This window comes from Phalacrocorax aristotelis, chromosome 6, assembly GCF_949628215.1.
Source record: "Phalacrocorax aristotelis chromosome 6, bGulAri2.1, whole genome shotgun sequence".
NCBI classification, from domain to species: domain Eukaryota; kingdom Metazoa; phylum Chordata; class Aves; order Suliformes; family Phalacrocoracidae; genus Phalacrocorax; species Phalacrocorax aristotelis.
In genome coordinates, this window is record NC_134281.1 from 37,530,141 (window position 1) to 37,551,511 (window position 21,371).

Below are 21,371 nucleotides of genomic sequence, written 5' to 3' on the forward strand. Positions count from 1 at the left end.
TTTTCAGTTCTAGCAGGGTGTTGAATTTGAACATATTATGATCAAAATTCTGAGATGGTTCTTTGACACAGAAGTTCTGAAGAAGGTCCAGTGCTCTGCTTGGTCCACATCAGGAGCTCTCCAAGCTCCTCAGATGAATTGCTCCATTTAATGATTTATGTTGTGTAAAGGTTTAAGTTCTGTATAAGGACCTATCACAATATTTATCCAGTCCAGATATAACTGATCTCTCTCTTTACTTCTGCCTCCACAGGCTTTCTCATTTCCCCTACCATGTCACAGGCAGCTATCCTAGCTTTTTTACTGTTAGTAACAAAGAACCAGGATAGAGGGAAACTCGAAGCCTGAATTTTCACCCTTCAAGGACTTAGAGTTGAGCAGCTGCTCCGTTTGATTAATTTCCTGGAGTTTATTGATTTGAAGAACCTAAAGAATTGTTAACCAGTGAGCTGTTACGTTATGCTCCTACCTGTGTGACCCAGAGGACATCTGTTCCCATGCTCCACTATCCTAGCGAGCTCTGCTGCCTGACAGTTTTAAAGTTTTGAAATCTGTATTTTACCTGAGTCTGAAGTTTATTCTGTTAATGAACATCTCACGAATCTAGATGTACGGAGGCCTGGATAATAGCGGAAAGCAAGTTAGGAATCATCAGGGGAGTAGGTCTAAACACCTGAGCTACTGGTTGACTTTTACGCTGTTACCTAACAGTCTCCAGCTGTTTTCAGGTTCAGTAGCTTAGTCCTGGCTTAGGACACCATTCTAGTTCAGTGACAATCCAAGCGTAACATTGCCATTCCAAATAATATCCTTCGTCATAATTTGGTATTTTTGATATCCTTGAATCCTGACCATATGTGTAGGTTATATACATAGACAGATTTTAATGATCAGAATTTGATTGGTGGAGCTTTCTAAAATTAGAATTGATATGTAAATAAATTTATAATAGCAAGGCTATGAAGTGCAGCATCAATTGACAAATAGTGAGGTCCTCATTCCTTCTGCCTCTGGCCTGTTTGATTCCAGGTGTAGAGCATTTGCTGGCAATACCTTCAGAAGTTGGTAAGGCATAGGGAATGTCCTCGTTTCAGCTGGGGCAGTTAAATTTCTTCGTAGTAGCTAGTATGGGACTACGTTTTGGAGTTTTGCTGGAAACAGTGGTGATAATGTGGAGACGTTTTAGTTGTTGCTAAGTAGCGCTTACACTGGTCAAGGACTTGTTCAGCTCCCCGTGCTCTGCCGGGTGCACAAGAAGCTGGGAGGGGGCACAGCCGGGACAGCTGACCCAAACTGACCAAAGGGATATTCCATACCATATGATGTCATGCTCAGTATATAAAGCTGGGGAAGAAGAAAGAAGCGGGGGACATTGGGAGTGATGGCGTTTGTCTTCCCAAGTAACTGTTACGTGTGATGGAGCCCTGCTTTCCTGGAGATGGCTGAACACCTGCCTGCCCATGGGCAGTAGTGAATTAATTCCTTGTTTTGCTTTGCTTCTGTGCGCAGCTTTTGCTTTACCTATTGAACTGTCTTTATCTCAAACCATGAGTTTCCTCACTTTTACTCTTCCGATTCTCTCCCCCATCCCACCGGGGGGGAGTGAGCGAGCGGCTGCGTGGTGCTTGGTTGCTGACTGGGGCTAAACCACGACAGGGAACAAGCCATGTTCTTCCTCCTAGATCCTTAATTCCAGCATGTCTTTCTCCATTTTCTCTAATCCTTTACTAGCTGGTCAGGCAGTGTCCCCTCCAGCCTCCAAGCGAAGCGTTTGCTGGAGATAAGCCTGCTCCTTAACAATCCCTAAGGCTACTGGATCTTCTGGAGCCTCTTCTGCCTTTCTGATTCTGTCTGATGTAAAGGCTTCATTGCAAGGAAATACAAGATGAATTTATTAAACAAAAATGTGCTTTAAAAGCAAAGGAAAACATCCTTCTGTAAATAAACATTTGTACAGCAGAGGTCTCAAGACAATCTTGACTATTGGTATGTGGAAGATTTCTCATTTTGCAAATTTAAAATTAATAGGCGCATCGTAATTACATTAATGTAAAAGGCTTCTTGCCTGGTCACAATGATGGACTTCATTTTTAGTTCTTGTGATTCTCAAGTGCCAAAAAGGAGATGGAAACAACCATCCTCTAAGAAGGGTAAGGTTGGAATATGGGAAAGGGAAGATGCTGCAGCAATTGGTAATGTCAGGGTAAAGTAGTTGTTGAATTCAGGCAACTAAACAGAGAAGTCAAAATGTTATGGAAATGTAGTAATGATACCTACAGTGAAATAACAGCATGGAGAAAAACAAGTAAAAAGAATGAAAGTAAGTGCAGTGAGTATAAAAATAGGTTGAAAGACAAAAAAGCCCAATAGAGTCAGATTTAGGAAAGGAAGACGGTGAGAAACCTACTGGAAAAGAAGGCAAGTAAGCTCCGGGTTATTATCTTTTTAATGCATGAATGTAGAGAAACTTCAAATGCTACCTAGGTCTCCCCCGGTGACTGTGAACTGCTATTTTCCACCTGAGAGAATCTAGAAAAGAGCAATAGCTAGATATTACAGTATTAATTGCCTTTACTTGCAAAAAAAATTATATCTAATAAGACTTGGTATTTTGTGATCAGCTACACACCAAATGTCAATCCCCCCTTTTTCCATCAGAGGTTTTGCAAATACCTGACTCTCTTGCACAACTAAATTTCTAGTTAACACTCAAGGGACTTTTGGAGATGGAAAACATTCAGTGGAACTGCTGGTTGTAATTCTTTTGAGTAACTTAACATTATATGGCAGATCTATCAAATTTTCACTCTTAGGTACGTGGGGAAACCTAAAGTATTGCACTTTTTACAAGAAAACAATCCAGGGAATTCTTGTTCAAGAAACTGTTTTTGCAAGATAGCTTATCCATGAAAAAAATAGTAATCTCTTGATCATGATTCCAATTTATTCTTTTGGACTGTGCTTTTTAAAGAAATAAATACAAAGTGCACTTCAAAGGGGAAAATTATAGAGTACGTCTGATTCCACAGGCAGAGGGGTCCCCTTGTCACTGTACTTGGTTAGTGACATCAAATAACCCAGTGCTATAATAAAGAGGAAACGTGCAGAATGGTTAATAAACATGTTAGCATCAGAGAAATGAGAGCCAGCAAAAAAAATAATTTCCCCGTGAACTTTGTTACTTTGTATCACTGAATACACTGCAGACTTCTCAAAGCTGAAAAGTTTGCCTCAGAAGTAGACAGTATTATTTTGTACAGAGGGAGGTGAATAGACTTTTGCCAGACACACTCGCGCCCATCTCCTATTTATCCTGCAGGAGACCAAGTAAAACTTCCCATTACAGAAAAAAAAAACCCAAACTAACAAACCCTGACCCTTAGGAGAACTGAAATGAGACTTTGTTCTGGAAAAAATAAACTATGTCTGATTCAAGTTTTAAGTTACTGTTTTCTCACTGGAATGCCAGAGATCTGTCTTTTACAATGTGTTTCCACACCTGAGGAAGAAGCGATTTGATCACAATCATCCATAACCTTACTGGGGAAATTGTGGCCAGCTTTCATACATTTTCCCCATTGTTGGTTCTTAAGATCTCTGTTCTGTGAAGTTAATTGCTCTTCCTCATCCTGAAGAAGGCTAAGCTTTCAGGAACCTGAAAAACAGTAGCATTCTGGAATTCAGTATTTCTTATCTACTTAACACCAGTGCTGTTGCAAAAGTAGAAGCTGGTGGGAGAGGACTCATCTAGGGTCTGGTCTTTTTTGTTCCTGTCACTTTTATTTTCCCAAGTACAGCAAAAAGGGGTTTGAGTCGCTTCCAGCTGATGCACTCGGTCAGTACCTAGTATGCTGTAGATCGAGTGTCAGTTTATATACAAAATGAAAAGTACGTTGTTTGACACGCAGCGTTTTCCAAAGCAGACGGGGCCAAAGCCTTAGGCCAGTGCTGTTCACTGAACGGCAGCAGAACCGGTCCCTGGTTTCCAGAGGCCTGAGCTTGCGTGCCTCCTCCTCCAGCTCCCGCACGCCTCGGGTTCTGCCCGGAGAGCGCTGCGCCCCCCGCAACCGCCGCGGCACCGCGGGGGCCCCGCCGTGCTCCACAGCACGAGCCTGCGGCAGACGCACCGTCCCTCTCTCACAACATTTACAAGCCAAGGGATTTTCACACGAGCTGCAAATTCCCCCGCACGCAGAGCGGTGGCGGAGCGGGCCGGCGCTCGCTGCCGCTGGAAGCACGGCGCATTTACCGCCCGGTTGCCAGCCAAGCCTCGGCCGCGGCACCGGCGTATAGGGGCAGAGCCCTGCCCGGCAGGGCCGGCCGCCCCGAGGGACGGGACGGGACGGGACGGGACGGGACGGGACGGGACGGGACGGGACGGGACGGGACGGGACGGGACCCGGCAGCCAGCGGGCCCGGTGGAGCGCAGCCGCCCCTGCCGGCGGCGGGCCCCTCTACGGCTGCCGGCGGGGGGCGCCGGTGCGAGGCGGGGCCTGGCGGCCGCCCCGCCTCCCTCCGTGGGGATGCCGGGATGTTTACGGGCCCGGCAGGAGCAGCAGGGGGCGGAGAGGTGGTCGGGGCTGCCGCGGGTGCCCGAGTCGCCCGCCAGGAGTCCGGCTAGGTGCCCGCGGGCAGGTCTGCCCCGGCCCCAAGCCTGAGGCGCCGGAGGGTAGAGGAGGCCGGCTCGGGTTCCCCGCGCCAGGAGAAGGCGGAGCCAGGCTTCCCGGTGAGCGGGGCGGCGGCGGTGGGGCCGCCGGGCGGGCGGTGCGGAGCCGGGGCGACGGTCCTGGGGGTCCCGGGGGCCGCGCCCGCTCTCCCGGAGGTGCTCCCCCCGCAGCTCCGCCCGGGTGGCTGCCGGGGGTCCCGCCTCCCACCTCCTCCCATTGGTTGCCGGGGCTCCAGCTCGCAGTGCTATTGGGCGCGGCAGCTGCCGTTCTACAGGGGGAGGGAGGGGTGCGGGTCTTGAAGCGAGAAAGTTTGTGCGCCGCGCTGAGGGGGCGGGGTGGCGGTGGCCGGCCCGGGGCCGCCGTGGCGGTGGGTATCGCCACCTCTCTGACCCCCGCCGCCGGAGGGGCACGGCGGGCCGCTGCGGGGGCGGCTCCCGAAGAGCTGCGGCGGGGTTTCGTCCGGCTGCGGAGCCCGGTTGCCTCCGGCGGGAGGTGGGCGGGGACCCTGCCCGGCGGCGGCCCGGCCCCCTCAGCGCGCCTCATGCCGCCTGCGGCCCGGCTGCCGTGCCGCTCCTCGCGGCCCCCCGTGCCTCTGGCCCCGGCCGGGCTCCTCGGGGTCATACCGCAAGCGGAGCTTCTTTCCATGATGTTCTCCGTCGTTCTCAGCTGGTTCCCTCCAGGGTCCTCTGTCCTTCTCTCACCTGGGAGGCTGGTGTCGGGCGGATGCCCGGGGGCAGCCGAGGGGGGCAGCCCGGTCTGGCCGGTGGCTAAAAATAGAGTCGTCGCTGGGAGTCCCGGCCCTGTGGCGGCGAGTCGGGAGGGCCCCGTCCCCACGGGAGCCTGCTGCCGCTGCCCTCTCCCCGCCGCCCGGCTGGCCCCGGCGCCCGCCGCGCCCGGGGCAGGTGGGGGGTCAGCGGGGTGCCGGGCAGGGGCGCCCCTCGCCCCTCTCGCAGGTGCCAGCGTCCCCTCGGCTCTTCTCTCAGCAGCCTCCTGTGGTTCGGGTCTTGCCTTCCGTCACCGCCTGGTGAGGCTCCCGGCGGTGGCAGCGCCAGTAGCTGTACGAGGCTGTGGGGAGCTGAGGCCTAGTGGGAAACGCTGGAAGTGAGGCATCACCCATCTGTTGGGTTTTTTTCTTTTTTTTTCATCCCCCACCCCCGTGCTTCCCTGTTTATCTTATGTAGCACCTGATCCTGGTTTTACTAGTACTGGCCTTGAATTCGGCTTTATGTCCCTGTAGACTATGCCTGCTTGGCTTTAGGAATGTGAAGTTCACAATATTGTTCTTAAGGCAGAAGGTCTTTTGCTTTGCTTGGCATTTCATGAGGACCATTGCTTCTTCAGTGGTAAAACTACTTAGGATGTTAAACCCTGATAAAAGTTGATGAGGTGCAAGTGCATTAAAATGCACAAATATTTGATTCTTGATATTGGAAAAAAATATTTTTTACATTTTTTAATCTCTTGCACCAACTGAATGGTAAACTTTTGTCTCCATTGAGGTGACAGCACTGTTTTCTCAGATTGCAATGGCAGCATCACTTCTAAGGAAAGGTCAAGTTGCAGAGTAATTTCGGTGAATAGACTGGATATATTTCCTGTATGAAGTTATATTACAAGCTTAAGATGCAGAAATTACAGTGAGTGATATGTTAATCTGTAAGGTAGATGCTTTGGATGATTAGATGTCAAGTGGATTTTGGCAGCTCTGCTAAATCGGGAAGAATAAAGTTTAGAAATACTTTACTTTCATGGCTACCTGCTGTAGAAATGTCTGTATTTGATAGTTTGGACTTAGGCTGTCTTAAGAGGGGTAAAATGCAGTAGAAAATAGTCATAATTCATGGGCTGTGAAAAATTTAGGAAGGAAAACTGTTTTGTGTTGTGGGAGGAGGGAGACTTATAAGCAATGTCTGGCAGCTTTAAAGACAGACCTTAAAGCCCTCCAGGTTTGTTTGCTTTCTTCCTTTTTAATACTGGAAGAAAGAATGTAGTAAGAATGCCTGTTTGTTAATTTCAAAACATGAAGATACTATATTTATAAATATCTGATGTTTGGGTAAATGACTTCTCAAAGCACACTTAGAGATTTTCACTGTAAGGGCAGAGATACTGCCTTTATCATAGGTATCTTTTATTAAATGTTTCAGTTAGTCATTGGAGTGAAAAAATTTTGAGAATAAATCAAGGAATTTTAGCCAACTAAAAATCTTTGTTATTGACTTGCCACAGTGCCTTCCAAGGTCTGCAAGAATTAGACAAGTAGAATTTCATCCCCACCATAAAAACTTCTTTCTAAAGAAGAAAAAAAGTCTAACACTTTAGAGTTCATCTGAGGACCTGTGAGCATATGAGAAACTCAAATGAAAATTAGAGTACAAGAAGGGAGTTGCTCACTTCGCTGTGACCTGTGATTGCTTCTGAATTGTAGGATAGAGCCATATAGCCCATGCATACCTTTCTTTTTTTTTGGTGCAACAAAGTCAAGCTCTGTTGCATAAAACATAGCCAGTCCACAGAGACAATTTGGTGAGGTGGTTTGTTCATGCATTCAAAAAAACCCCCATGTTCAATAAACTTTGTACAATATCCTGCATTTATACTCGCCCTATGGTCGGTTGTGTCACCATCGATGCCTTATTGCCTTCTGTAGTTTGACATTGTTCCCAACGTCTCTGTTGAATGGGTGAGTTCATGTTACCTTGAAAATGCAAGCTGCAATAACCACTGCCTCCAAGGAAATTTGTTTATTTGGGGCTTACCCAACATTCCCTCCTGATTCCTGAGGAATAGTGCTAAGGAAAGATGTGGACAGGAGGCGTTATCTTGTGTAGGTTAATGCTATGGATAGTCATAGGAGTTAACTGACTAATTTCCAGAAAATTTGCTCAGCTTAGCTGTGTTCCATGTGCTTTGCAACAGAGTTGAAAATAACTGACCAAAATACCAAAGTGGTGATAAGGACAGCCTTTAGAGCACTGATTTGCTCTATTTATCACCACTTGACACCCACCCCATGGCCACATGGGAAGGAACTCAGCCCTCAACTGAAGTACAGCATCGCTACCTGTTTTGTTTTTAGGAAGTGTTAAAAGGATTCTTCCTGTCAGGCTAGTTAAAAAAGCTGAAGAGAAGCAGTGCTATTAAAATGAGTTGCTTCTCCGGTGAAGATAATCCGGTGCATTTGTCTCTGGCATGTGAAACATCACTGTGATTCAGTTGTGATTTCTGTACCTAGAAAATACAGAGTCTATTTCAAGTGCCATTATTCCCTGTTGGGCAAACAAAACACATGCTTATGTAAGGGAATTTCTTATAAAATTTTAAAGAGGCATTAAAAAGAGGAATTTATAAGAAAATAATATAAGCAGTCATGTTAAAACCCGATTGCATGTAGTTAGCCTTGTGATATTAGTGACTTCTCACTGTTGATTATAGGTGACAAAGCAAATAGACTATTTGCATCACCTGGGAGTTTGCGTTCAAGCCTCAATTGCTTTAATCTGCTTGGAATGATTTATAACAAAGTTACTGCTGTCTTTTTTTGGTAGCTAGATCTGTGCTGGGCCAGATTAACTTCTTCACAATGTCATAAAAGTACACATAGAGCTTGTAGATTAGATCCCTGCCGAAATCCTTGTGAGAAGTTTAAGTGCTGCGAGGTGTTGATGAACCAATCTTTTTCAGTCCATTTTAATCTTTTGTTGTCAGTGTATAAAGTTTACAAAACTATTGATTCTCTGAAAGCTAGAAGGCAAAAATATCCCAGGTGAACTTAATTCTAAAATAAGTAAAAACCTGTGGTGGGAAAATGCATAGCGTTCTGTCCTGTAGAGGCCCTTCTTCTGTACCCTTTTCTTCCTCATCTGAGAGCAGATCCAAAAAAGGAGTTGTCTTTGCAGCAGTGAACTTCCAGTACTTGCCCTGACTGAAATTCAGAACTGTGCGTTAGGTACGTGGGCTGCTTGTGAAGTTCATGGAGATCAGTAGGACTTCAGAAGAGGAAGCAGCCTGCAAACAGAGCACTTCATGTACAGCTAGTCATTGAGGATACTCCAAAACCAGGAATGGGTCTGGCATGTTTTAGCCAGTGGTGGTTTAATGTAAAACATAGAAACAGCTGTGAACTTGAGTGTTGGCCTGCTTCTGAAGTGAGTGTGCTGGCTGCTAGCTGCTTTGCTTCTGGACCCAGGGATCCTGGATTACTCGCTACTGTCGTGCATGGTTTCAGGATTCAAAGGTAACGCTAGTCGGAGGATCATAGAAAGCCTGTTAAATATGGCTGGCATTTCTCTTCTGATTCTGTACAGTGCTTCATTCATTTAATCATCTTTGGGGTAGCACAGATTTTAAACTATATACTACAGATATATTTTCTTTCAGTTTGTGAATGTGCATCTAACACCTGCAGTATGATATCACAAGGTGTTGTCTTGCACTGGTTTCTAAGATATTTAGACATTTCTTTAAGGATTGTGTGGAATTTATTGTTAAATGTGTTGTACTTCACCTGTAGCAATGTGGACCTTCTCAGCCATGGCTGTGGCGAAGTTGTATGCAGCGGGCTTTCCAGACTGGGTGGTTTTCCCCCTGTGCCTAGGAATAATGGAGTTATCTGACAATGCTTCCAGCCTTTTAATTTATCCTGTACCTTTTTTGAACTCCTGTGTGATGCTCAGCTATTTACACCTTTAGTAAATCTCTCCAGCATCTCTTTATGAATAATTTATTTTTACAGATGCCTTTGAAAATCATCCCTTCATTAGGGAAATGTCTTGTATTCTCCCTCTCTGCATACTGGAGTTGTGAGATTTTGGGGTTGTAAGAGTTTCCAAATCATGTCTTAGCTTCCCTTCTCTGAAAATCTTTGCATTTTTTTTTGCAGTTTGACTTGTTACCCTGGCTTATTCTCCTTCCATTTACTTTGTTTCTGATTTCTACTTTCCCATACAGTATTTTGTTGACAAAACTCTTGGCTTAGTGTTGAATAAATTGCCTTCTCTCTATGCCAGCTCTTGCCTTGCTGTCATAGCTATTTTGAGTTTAAGTACTTGTTAGCCATCCCTACCTAAGGATGAATTAAAATGAAATGCAGTGAGCTAATGTACTAACGCGCTGTTGCTGGAAGGGAGATGTTCTGTTTCTTCTACAATCCCCTTCCTACATCTCCCATCTTTGAACTTCCCCTACTTTTTGTCTGGCATTCAGCAGACTCCCCTATGCATTGATTCAGCTCAGTGCTTGCAAAACATAAGCCCAGCTGCATTAAGGGTTTAGATCAACTCAGCAAAAGGTCCAAAGAGTTCAAGATGGCTATGCAGGATCATCTGGCAGAGAAAGGGAGAGAAAGCAAGACTTCTGGTGTCACTGAGCTAGATTGGCTTGTGTAAGTTCATGTCAGAGATGTAATTTGATAATAGGCCTAACTGATCTAAGTTAGGGCTGCTCTACCCTCAGCTATGTCTTCCCCTCTATCTCTTGCCATCACAGTTCTGTCCTTGTCTCTACAGTGGAATGATTCAGGGAACTGAACTGGGGGAAAAAAGTGACTTTGTGCCGAGGTTAGTTTTCAGCTAGTTTCAATCACCTTACCAGGAGTCTGGATAGCCACAGGAACCCCATGGAATGAATAGGGTCTGGAAGGCATGGCTGAAGGCAGGGGAAGCAGCAGCATCACATAATCGGTTCATGCAATCTTAGAACTGCATCCTTACAGAGGCAGCAACACAACAGTGTGTGATGGGGCTGAGGATCTGCTTTCTTGATAGTATCATGGTTAGATATGATACTTCATAACCTGCAAAACTTTTCAGTGTGACATGATCATGATCCACCAGTGTCTTTTGTAACAGGCTGTTCATTGTGAAGAAATGGGTTATCCGATTTCTTTCCAGGTAAATAGCAATTAAATGAAAAAGTAGAAGCCTGCTGCCCAAGTGGTTTCAGTTCCTGTTTCTTATTCAGTTTGTATGAAATAACAAACAAATGGCTCAAAAGAGGGCAAGTCAGTGCATGTATGACCCTTTGGGAGCACCTTGCAAGATAAGCAATCTATTTGAGTGACATAATTGGAGAGGGAGAAGTAAACAAAATATTATATCTTAAATTGTGCAAATGAATGAAGAGGAAGGGAAGCGGACTTGTGAAGCAGGAGAACTTGGACTTTCATCTTCTAGTCAGACAGCACTGACAGAGAGCAAACTCTTAGTAGCTGGGGAGTGACAGTGAGTGGCATGTGTGTTTTCAGGGTTGGAATGAAAATACACCTGATAAATCAGGACGAATGGATGAGAAAATTGCATATGAACTCTTAGTGTATTCCCTTACTTTTTTGTAAGTAGATTTTATTTATATATGGTTACTTTTGCTCTTGCTAAAACCAACTCTTAACCCAGCCTAACTATCTGTGTCTTTTTTGGTTTCTTTGACTAGACCACCCATGACTAGGGAATTTGGATGTAAGTTTGTTGAAAATTCAGTATCAGTTATTTCCACGTAGATAGATGATAGCTACTTAAACAAACAAGTGCTGAGATTTTGAGTTGTCCACCTTCAAGGCTGTCCCTACAGAGGGGAGGAATGTCCTGCCATTCTGCGAGGAGTATTGATCTGGTAGTGTATTACAAAATCAGAGGCTTTTAGAAGCTGTTTCTAAAATTAAGGCTTACCCTGCTTCTGTAAAAGCATCTATATTCAATCAGTTTCAGTGCTTTAAAAGTTGCAGATACAGCCTTTTTCTGATGTGGATGCTTCTGCAGAGATTTTTACAAATGAGTATGTATTTTTCACATTTTAGAAGACTTTTTTTTGACAATGTGAAGCAAAGATCTCATTTTTACCACTGTCAGTTAATAGTAAATATTCTGTGTGTACACACATGTAGGTATATATGTATAATCTATAAACATACATAGACACATACATATGTATGTGCATTGTTATATATTACTATACCTATATTTGTATACTGTGTGTATATATATGTATGTGTACTAATTGGGATATATTACATATTTTACTTGGTCTTCCAGTCTTGAGTTTGTTTTATCCCTTGCCAATTAAGGTCTTGATTGTCCTGTCAGAGTTCAAGTGAGTGTCAGCTTAAATGCATTTTGCTTTATTAATGCATATATCTAACTTAGGTATTCACGGAGTGAGAAAAATAAACTAGTGTGGTAATTATTTGGCATATATCAAATACTTGTTGATTGAATGAATGAGTAGTTTATTCAGCAACATTGCAGTATGCTATACATTAAATAACTCACTGTAATATTTTATTGGTAACATTACATTGTGGTTCATATGTTTCTTGTAATTTGTGATTAACAGCAGACTGATAAGTTTAGTATTTTCAAGAAATAGGCAATGTGGGCTGAGCAGGAGCATGACCAGTCACAGGTCATGATGGTTAACGGAAAGGCATTGGTTGGCTATTATTTTTAAAGTGTTTCAGCATTATTTCTTCACTTCTAATGTTGTCTTTAAGCTTTATGAATGGATGGCACAGTAATGTGGATGTACTTAACCAGATCTCATTTTAATTACCTGTGTTAGTGAGGAATAATGTACTGAAAAGACGCTATGTGTGTCCTGTGCTGCCATTCCCATTATTTGGAAATTACTTTTTTCCAGTTAGAATCTCTTGCTGCTTGTGTTAAATAAACCCATATTAAATACTGAGTTTGGAATGCCGGTGGTATAAAGGTGGATGGAATAACTTCTTGAAATGTATTTTAGCACTTGAAACTCAGCTGAGTTGTAGTTTATCTTTCCAGTTGCATTCTGGTGTGTGTGGGAAACAACAACAAAACTGATTTGAAGTAAGAGAGCGGAGTTCTAGGTAAACTGCTGAGGCTGTTGGTTTTCTCATGTTTCTTCTTTTTGGAGATACTGAAATACAGGAAATGTGTAAAGGCTTTGGACGTGTCAATGTTCTGAGAGCTGTTTTTAGGGTACTGAATGTGGGCTGTTGTTTTCCAAGTATTTCCTGGTCTTTAGGAATGCGCTAAATATATCATCTATGAAACTGAAGTTACTTTCACTTTGCAAGTTAAATGTTTCTAATATGACATCAAAACTTATGTGTTTCTCCTGTTCATTGGTTTATACAGTGCACCAGGAAAAAAACAATCACATTTCAATGTTAAAGAATTAAAGTAGATTTAGATTGCGAGTTGGTTTGCTTTATTGGACATGACTTCTGACTTCCGATTTTTGTGGAAATCTCATAGCTGTGCTGTCATTTAACGTAAGGTGAACAATAAAGTCAGGATGCTTGGTTTACAGCTGCTGACATTCTCTTGTTTTGTCCAGGATCTGAAAATTTGTACACTGCAACCTGCACCCTGGATGCCAGCGTTGAGTGGGTGCTGAAGAGGGTCGATCAGTGTTGGTGACCTGACAAAGTGTGGGCCAGGTTTGACCAGTGAGCCAGTTCCCTCCAAATGGCCAACCTCTTTAAAGAGGTAAAGAATGACTGTTAAGGTGGTATGTTTTATAAACCAGTAGGATGGCTGTTTCTTAACCTGCTTGCATCGGGCTTAAGGGACAAGCTGTTATTGCTGGATCTAAAGTTTGTCTCCTCCCAAAAGCTCTGTGGCTTTGATCTGGGAGCTGAGAGCCACAGCTATGTCAGCATGGTTCTCCAGGTGACAGAGAGCAGAGCTGGAATTGGGCTAGCATGCTTGGGGTCCCTGGCATAAACTGCTGGGATTAATACCAGTGTGGTGGCTTGGGTAATTGTTTTGAGTATTCAGTAAGGTGTTTAGAAATCTACACCCTTGTTTCCAGAGCACAGGTTTGGTGTGGGGTTTTTTTTTGTTTGGCTGTTTTTTTTAGTTTCAACCAGGGTGATTATTAGAATGTTCTACCTAGGTTTAAACTGTACGTCTAGGTAGCTGAGAGTCAATGTGTGATATAAGCAAATGGGAATATTCCTTTAGCCTGTACGCTTATATGGAAGCTAGTATTAATATATATATGGGTTCTTTTTCCCCTCAGCTGAGGATTACCCTTATCTTTTAATTTAGTTAGTAAACATAGTTAAAAAGTTTAGGGATCTATAATTTGTCATTTTAAATCTTTGTTAGATACTGAAGAATCTAACTTTTATACCAAAAAGTAAGGAGTGTGTAGGGTGTTAAATGTGTAGTTGTTTCTGGAGGGCCTTGGCTCTAACCTAGCTAAAATAATGGCTATAGTAAAAACTAAAAATACCAGCCTTAAATGACAGTGTAATCCAGAAGTAAATGTAGTACATTCTGTCCTTTGTGAACAGCAACTAAAGTGACCGTGTGCCTGACCAGCACATTGTGAACAGTGCAACTTCATGTTTCTGTGTTAGCAATTAAGTGGAGTAGTTACATCTATGTTCTGCAGAAAAAGACTGATGTTTTCAGATTCTCTGCAGAAATGGAACACTCTGAATATTCTTTTAAGTATATACTTATTAAAGTATAGCTGTTTCTTCTTTGACATGGATTATTTAATGTCCTCACTTAAGATCCAAATGTATAGCATGTAGCTAATGGAAACTAGGTACTGTTGGGACTATTAATGATGTTTACTACAGGAGAGCATTGTATTTGTTTGTTGTTGTAGAACTGCCGTCTGTTAAAGCAGTAACATTATTGCCTGAATACTGTGAAATGTATTTCGGTGTGAATGGCTTATGGACTTCGAGCTATGAAACTAGTGTTTAAAAAGAATGTTTCATGTGATTAGGCAGCACATTTAAGCTTTTTCTCCTGAAATAATGTTTATAAAGAATTAGTTGCAAGACTTAAGTCACAAGGATTTCAAATTTTTTCCCACCTCTTTTTTTTTTTCCTTTTAAAAATGTTATTTTAAAATATATTCTAGTGAAATGTTAGCGATGAGCTCTGGTTTCTGTACAGGAGTCAGTCCTGTGCTCTGATTTCACTAATAGATTTGTGGGTAGTCCCATCCCACCTCCCCTCTAGCAGGCTGGCAGAGACCACCTGGAAAGCTGAGTGCCTACTGTAGGGTGTGAGCTTCTGCTGGGGTGCAGGAAGGCACTTTTGCCTTTTGGGCTACTTTGTATCTTTGCGTGATCTTTAGATGTGTGGACAGATACCTGGGAGCTCTGACAGGCGGCCACTAAGGAAGCGAATAAGGACAAAGAGGCTTGTCTATGAAGAAAGGAAAAGTTGTTATACCCAGTTCAGGCAGTTGCAGTTTGATAGTCTAACATACTGGTAGGACTTAACTTCCTTTTGCTGTATGGTGGACTCTACGTGGAGTAAATAGTGTCAGTTATGGGAGTTGCTATACAATTGCAATTTCACAGGAAAAATTGGTCATGTAGTCTATATCCCCAGGTGCTTCATCCTGCATCCTTTATGTGTAGGTACCACCTACTGTTTAGAACAACTGAAAAAGACAAGATTTAAAGCGTTAGTAGTTAACCAAAAGTCTTATCGTTCCTGCAAAGTATTGGTAACCATAACTGAAGTGTAAGATTTAGTGTATATACTTGTGTTCATGTGACCACTTGTGTACAGTTTTGGTCTGAATCCAAATGATTCTCACTTCAAAGTGATGAAAGTTATCTTTTCAAGGTAAATGATTCCAAGAGACTTTCATTGTTCCTAGCTTTGCAAGTGGTACAGTGAGGAGAAGGAGTCCTTTCTCCTCAGTGCAAGAGTCTCTTAAAAACACTAGCTGTGTTTGGCACTTCGGAAGTTTTGGGGTGGTGGTACACTTGGCTCGCCTCTTGCTTCATCTGTTGTCTGTTTTCCATGAACAAATGCATATTATGGTGATGGATTTGCAGAAGATCATTGTATTGCTTGTTTAAAGAGGTGATAGACATGTCACGTTTAAATGTGTTTTGTATTCGCTTTTCAATTTTGAACAACTGTTGACTCTTTGGCAGTATTTTTGGTGTCTTTTCACCATAAATTAGGACTTGAAGACCATCTTTGGAAGAGTAATAATTACTGTCTCAATTTAAATTTAAAGATGATGAATATTATACTGCTATGTTTTGACCTCTGGAGTTTATTATCAAGGTGAAAGGCATGCCTCACTGTGAAAACAGTCTTCAAGCAGCAGAATCTAATTCTTGCTTATGTTGATAAATAGTACAAAAGATTCATTTTGCATCCTTGGCATTTTGTATGATCAAAATGCAAATTACTCTAAAATGCGAATCTATCAAACAATCTTCAAAGACAAAAACCAGTTAAAAAAGAACTTCCATATATGGACAGAAAATACTGGTCTTTGCTTTTGCTCTGCATAAGCAACAACAAATGTACAAGTTAATAGATGTTTCATGCTTCCTTTGGTAGAACATATTTGTTACCTCTTTAGTTTTCTTTCTTTTGTTGTAAAAACAAGCCACAGAGGGCAGAGCCACTGGCAGTGGTAATGATATGACTTGTCCCCTTTCTACTCTTTCCCCAAGTGAAAAAAAAAGACAACACAAATTCCCAGGTACTTCCAGTCAGTGCCTCTGACTATTCAGTCGAGTGGAGTGCATAGTTCCTGAATCAACATACATAATCTAAACACCTCAGCCTAGATTTCGTTAATCTTGGATACACGTATGCAATAGAGGATAAAAAGTTTTATGTTTACTTTTCCCCAGGGATTTTGAAATAAGTGTTTGTGACCCATAGGAGTTATTTATTGGTGTATTACATGGTCAACAGTTCTTCAATATGTAAACATATTAGTAAAACAGGCAGCAAAACTTGCAGTAGAAATAATGATGCTATTGAAAAGATTAAAAGTCTTATAAAGGCTCTTCAAAATAGCACCTCAGAAAAGAATTCTTGGCAGTGATAGAAAGATCTCTACAGCAAGAAATTAGCAGAAGATTCCTTAAGATTGCCATGCATTCTTCCCCCAGAATTTGTCACAACTGCATAAACCTCTGAATCTAACTGGAGAATTTAGGTGCAGTTTTGTGACAACGGTTTAATTTTCAGTGCTGTTACATTATGATTTCTTGCCTTGGTGGGGAGATTGTACAGGAGATGTAGAACTTGCAAGAAGTGTCAACGTTGGTGTCCTAGGGCTGGCTAAAAGATTGCCTAGCCAGTGGTGTGCAGCATGTATCTGCCAGCTGTTCTGCCCTTTCTCACCATACACATTCTGACAGTCTTGGAAATCTCTGCAATTCCTACAACCTCTTCTCTAACTCCCACCTGAGTTTGATAATAGTTTTTTTTTCTTTTGACCTGCCTGAAATAGCTTTCTTGGATCTCTCTTATCTTTGGCTTAATTACGGCTAATACTCAGGCAAAACAACATGAAGTCCCAAACTGTATGCTTTATACAGGGGTGCTAAGGATGGGAGGGACCTTGAGTCACTCTGGAGGATGGCTGTGGTTTGGTGTTATGAGTAGCTAATGGTAGTGGCATGGCATGGGGTGATTGCTTTAAACAAGGGAGTGAAAGCAGATTGCTGATGATTTATTTTGTATATCCAATCCACCGTTTAGTACACTAGGGCAGTATACTGAGAAACTTTGCAAAGCTGCTTTGTAATTATTTTATCTATTAGCAGTGTTACCACAGTGATGCTGTAAGAATGACAACAGTACTGTGAACACAAAATGTTTTAGTTTCTTAAATATTTTGCAGTGGGCCTTGAAAAACATCTCTAAAGTTTGTGGCTTCCTGTTGAGAGTTACTATTCTCTAAAGTTACTGGGAAGACTTATTTTGCGTGTGTTTAACAGAGATAGTAGATTATGTGCTTTCATGCTGAACGTAAATGCTATTTGAGAAATTTCTATGTGCTCATTCTAAAGAACGGTTTGTGAAATGTAAGTAGCTCTGTGTGCAGAAGGACATTTGCAATATATGGATTTGTCAGAATAAATTATCATAAGGAATTTCCTAATGTTTAAGAGGTATCAGAAAAATGTTTTATGTCAAAGCGTCTCTAGAACTTTTGGGATTCAGAGCAGGTAATAAGAAATTAAATAAATAAAAAATAAATTCAAAATCAAGAATAGTTTTCCAGTCACACCCATGACTCTTGTTCCTCTGAAGGCCTTGGCAGGTTTGACCAGGTAATAGGCAGAGACACTTTGTGTGATGAAAGACCTGTTCAGGACCTACCTCTTATTTGTATAAAATTATTTCATTGTTTGCATTCAAAGCTGCCAGTGAACTTTCTGTTGTCTTCATCTGAACAGAGATGGCCCTCATAGGCACTGATAAAACTGGGTGCTGCACCTGCTTCCCCTCAACAAAATGATGTGTGGCCTAAGAAAGGATTCGCTTAGCTGAGAGAGAAAGCCTCTTGAGCATTTATACTTTTGCTTCTCCTGATCTTCCTAGTAATGTTTCTGCACATTTTGCAACCCTTATTATTGGTCAAAGCTTTGTGTCTCTATCTTGAACTTGGCAGGCATCTTTCCTTCCATCTTATTGGTGGGATATGAGAGGTTCGTAGTTGGGAATAGAGGCTGTACTCCCAATACGGTATCTCAAAGCCCTCTTAGTCAGCTTGTCAGAATGGAATGAGCGTACATGTATAGCTTTTTTTTCTGTTTAGATGGAACTAATCTTGCATACTCCTTAAAATCTACAGATAAATTAATGCAACAAAAATAGTATGCATGCAGCAGTTATAACTCTTCTGCTGATCTGCTATTTCCCATGCTGCCCATAGGTCTAAGGTACTGCCCAGCAGACATCTATGTAGTTACACAAGTGGTTCGTGCCTCTGAAGAGTAATGGAGCAATACAGCTTTTATCAGATAGAGCCATTTGTCTGGCTCACGTAGTTTAATGCACATCTTGTAATAGTAAATTCAGATGTGTGTAGTGATGTATTTCGTTTTATAGAACAGCTAAACATAAGAAAAATCCCTTCCCAAAACAGTGTAGGGCTGGAATAGTTAAATGTTAATAAACTCAAGCACATGAATAAGAAGAGTAATTCTTCAGTTCTTCTGCTGATGTTCACTGGTCATAAATACAGACTGAATTAGAGTGTAATGACTGTATTTCTCTTTTCAGGACGTAAGGGACGCTTTTACGTGATAGAATGGATGAACAGTCACAAAGCATGCAGGGGCCTACTGTGCCACCATTTCAGCCACAGGTACTTCTTTTTTAAATACAGTTTAAAAACAGTTTTTTAAAGATATCAAGAGGGGATGCTATCATTTCTTAAATAGAAAAAAGAGAGAAATTAGAAAATATTAGTTCTTGTAGGGACAAAGAAGCTGTAAACAGAATGTATTCTTGTGATCTGGAAATTAATTTAATATCAGTCCTATATTTCATAGAAAAGAATTACTTTTCATTTTTTCCTCCTACTACTTCACCAACCTTGAGGGTTTGGAGTTGGAATGGGAGTATGAAACAAACATGAAGGCAGTATTTTTCCTGAGAAATGGTGAGCTGTTAAACACTATATGCTTTGAAATTGTATCACAATTACTGTATTTATTTCAGACTGTTACCTTCAGCTTCCTCTTCCTACACCTTCTGGTGGTGATACTACATGAATTAGTGTCATTACCTGTTGAAACCAGGCAAGAGAAATTCCCAGTAGCTGTATTTCTGTTAGAAAGAAGATGCATAAGAAATTTAATCTTTGGATATGTGTTGATGGTGTGAAACAAAAGGTAAAGATTATCTGATAAGAGATAATACTGGGATATTGCTTTTTGACATTTTTAGGAAGTAATTCTTTGAAGGAAGTGCAAGAGCCTATAGAGGAATACCCTAAAAATATTTATGGTGGTGACCATTCCGAAGTAAAAGCAGGACAGTTCTTTACAAAGCTGAAACCTAAATGTTGTAATTTTCTTGTTAACAGCATAGGTGATAGGGAAATTTCTGCCCTTTATTTTACAAAAACTAAGGTGAATTCTAGCTTGTGACATTTAGTAAACTTAAAATAACCAGCTTTCCTTAGCTTCAGTGTTTTTATTATAGCATTGTGATAACAGAAAAAATCTGGATTTAATAGCATGTATAGCAATGTGTTTATACCAATGCAAAAGAGTTAGAAATTGAGGAAGACTGTATAGCTATGCATACAGATATTGATAAAATAAATTTGTAATTTCAAAGAAAAAAAAAGCATAGTTAAAATTCATATTATGAATATCATAAAGGGTCCCTATTATTGTTACAGCTTTTTTTCTTTTCCTGACTAAAGAGAAAATGGAACACAGCTGACTACGGTTTCTGTATTTCTGGGAAACCTTCCCATGTTTTCTGTTTGACTACAAACAGGTTTCATATTTTCTCATCTGTCTGAGTATTTGAATACATGTTTCTGATTCACAGAATCAACTTTTCGAGGACTGGTTCAATTTTAGGAATATTACTCTAACCTACAAATTCAGTTTATGAATTCATACTAGTAAAAGATGCTTCTGGTTTTACTGTTCCAAGTAATAAGGCTCATCTACAGGTATCTGGTTTCCTCTGTCATAAACCAAGGACAGACCGAAAGGCAATACTGCTGTAATCAATGAGACACTTTCTACAAAAGAAGTAACTAATGTTTATTTTCAGCTTTGGTTAATTGACAAGCATTTTTATAATCTGTGTCTCTTTTTTTTTAAAAATCAATTACTATGTAAACTGCACTAAGCATGATTTTTGTGATTTTGATTTTTCTTGAGATGTTTTGGGTTTGTAGATCTGAGCTGGACCTGCATCAGTATATTGACTGGTTTGCATTTCAAGGGATATAGAGTGAAAGGGAGAAACATGCTTTGATAGCCATATTGCCAGAGTAATACTATAATAGTCGTTAAGTGGCATTTTCATTTTGTTAATCCAGATTGTTTTTTCTGTGAGCCAGGTACGTACTTTAATTGTTATGGATTTCTTTGCTAATGGAGAATGCTTATGGTGAAAAGTAGTAATGAAAATAGGTTACTGTACTAATTGCTAATACATTTAGAAGAAGCAAGACTGGAATTGAAAATACAGCAGGTTATGAGCAAGAGGTGAGGTAATGACTATGAATTGTGTGTCAGGTTTTGATAAACCTGTGAATCTCCTAATTCTCTTGGTCACTATATTGTGTAAATATATGCCTCTATTCGTAGCAAATTAAATTGCCCTAATTGCTGAAAATTGTTGGTGAGGAGCATGAGAATGTTTAGCCAAACAGTATAATGGCTTAGCCCCAGTTAGTTTGAAAACACCATTTCACAAAATCACAGATGGTTAAGGTTGGAAGGAACTCCGGAGGTCGTCAGCCCTCCTGCTCAGGCAGGGTCACCTAGAGCAGGCTGTCTAGGACCACGGCCAGACGGCTTTTGAATATCTCCAAGGAGGGAGACTCCGCAACCTCCCATGGCAACTTGTGCTAGTGCTCAGTCACCCCCACAGTAAAAATGTGTTTCCTGATGTTCAGACAAGACCTCCTGTGTTTCAGTCGGTGCACATTGCCCCTCATCCTGTCACTGGACACCACTGAAGAGGGCCTGGCTCTGTCCTTTAACACCTTCCCTTCAAGTATTTGTACACATTGAAGGCTCCTTGAGCTTTCTCTTCTAGGCTGGATGTTCCCAGTGCTTTCAGCCTTTCCTCATATGAGAGGTGCTTCAGTGCCCTGATGATTAGTGGGCCTTTGCTGGCCTCTCTCCAGTATGTCTATGTATGGGTGGCCCAGAACTGAACACTGTACTCCATGTGTGGTCCCACCAGTGCTGCGCAGAGGGCAAGGATGTCCTCCCTCGACCTGCTG

At 41.8% G+C, this 21,371-nt stretch overlaps 1 protein-coding gene across 2 annotated transcripts in view; it reads left to right on the forward strand.

The window, feature by feature from the left end:
* The first annotated feature begins 4,585 nt into the window (after positions 1 to 4,585).
* The window catches only part of NEK7 (NIMA related kinase 7), a 70,248-nt gene continuing 53,462 nt past the window's right edge, over positions 4,586 to 21,371 (forward strand). The window contains exons 1-3 of one of the 2 annotated variants that reach the window (XM_075097226.1): positions 4,626 to 4,726; positions 12,981 to 13,132; positions 18,671 to 18,755. In XM_075097226.1, the coding sequence (XP_074953327.1) occupies positions 18,699 to 18,755 (57 nt within the window). In that variant the 5' untranslated portion in view covers positions 4,626 to 4,726; positions 12,981 to 13,132; positions 18,671 to 18,698. Of the gene's footprint in view, positions 4,727 to 12,980; positions 13,133 to 18,670; positions 18,756 to 21,371 lie in introns of both variants that reach the window. The other variant, XM_075097225.1, reaches the window with a different exon arrangement.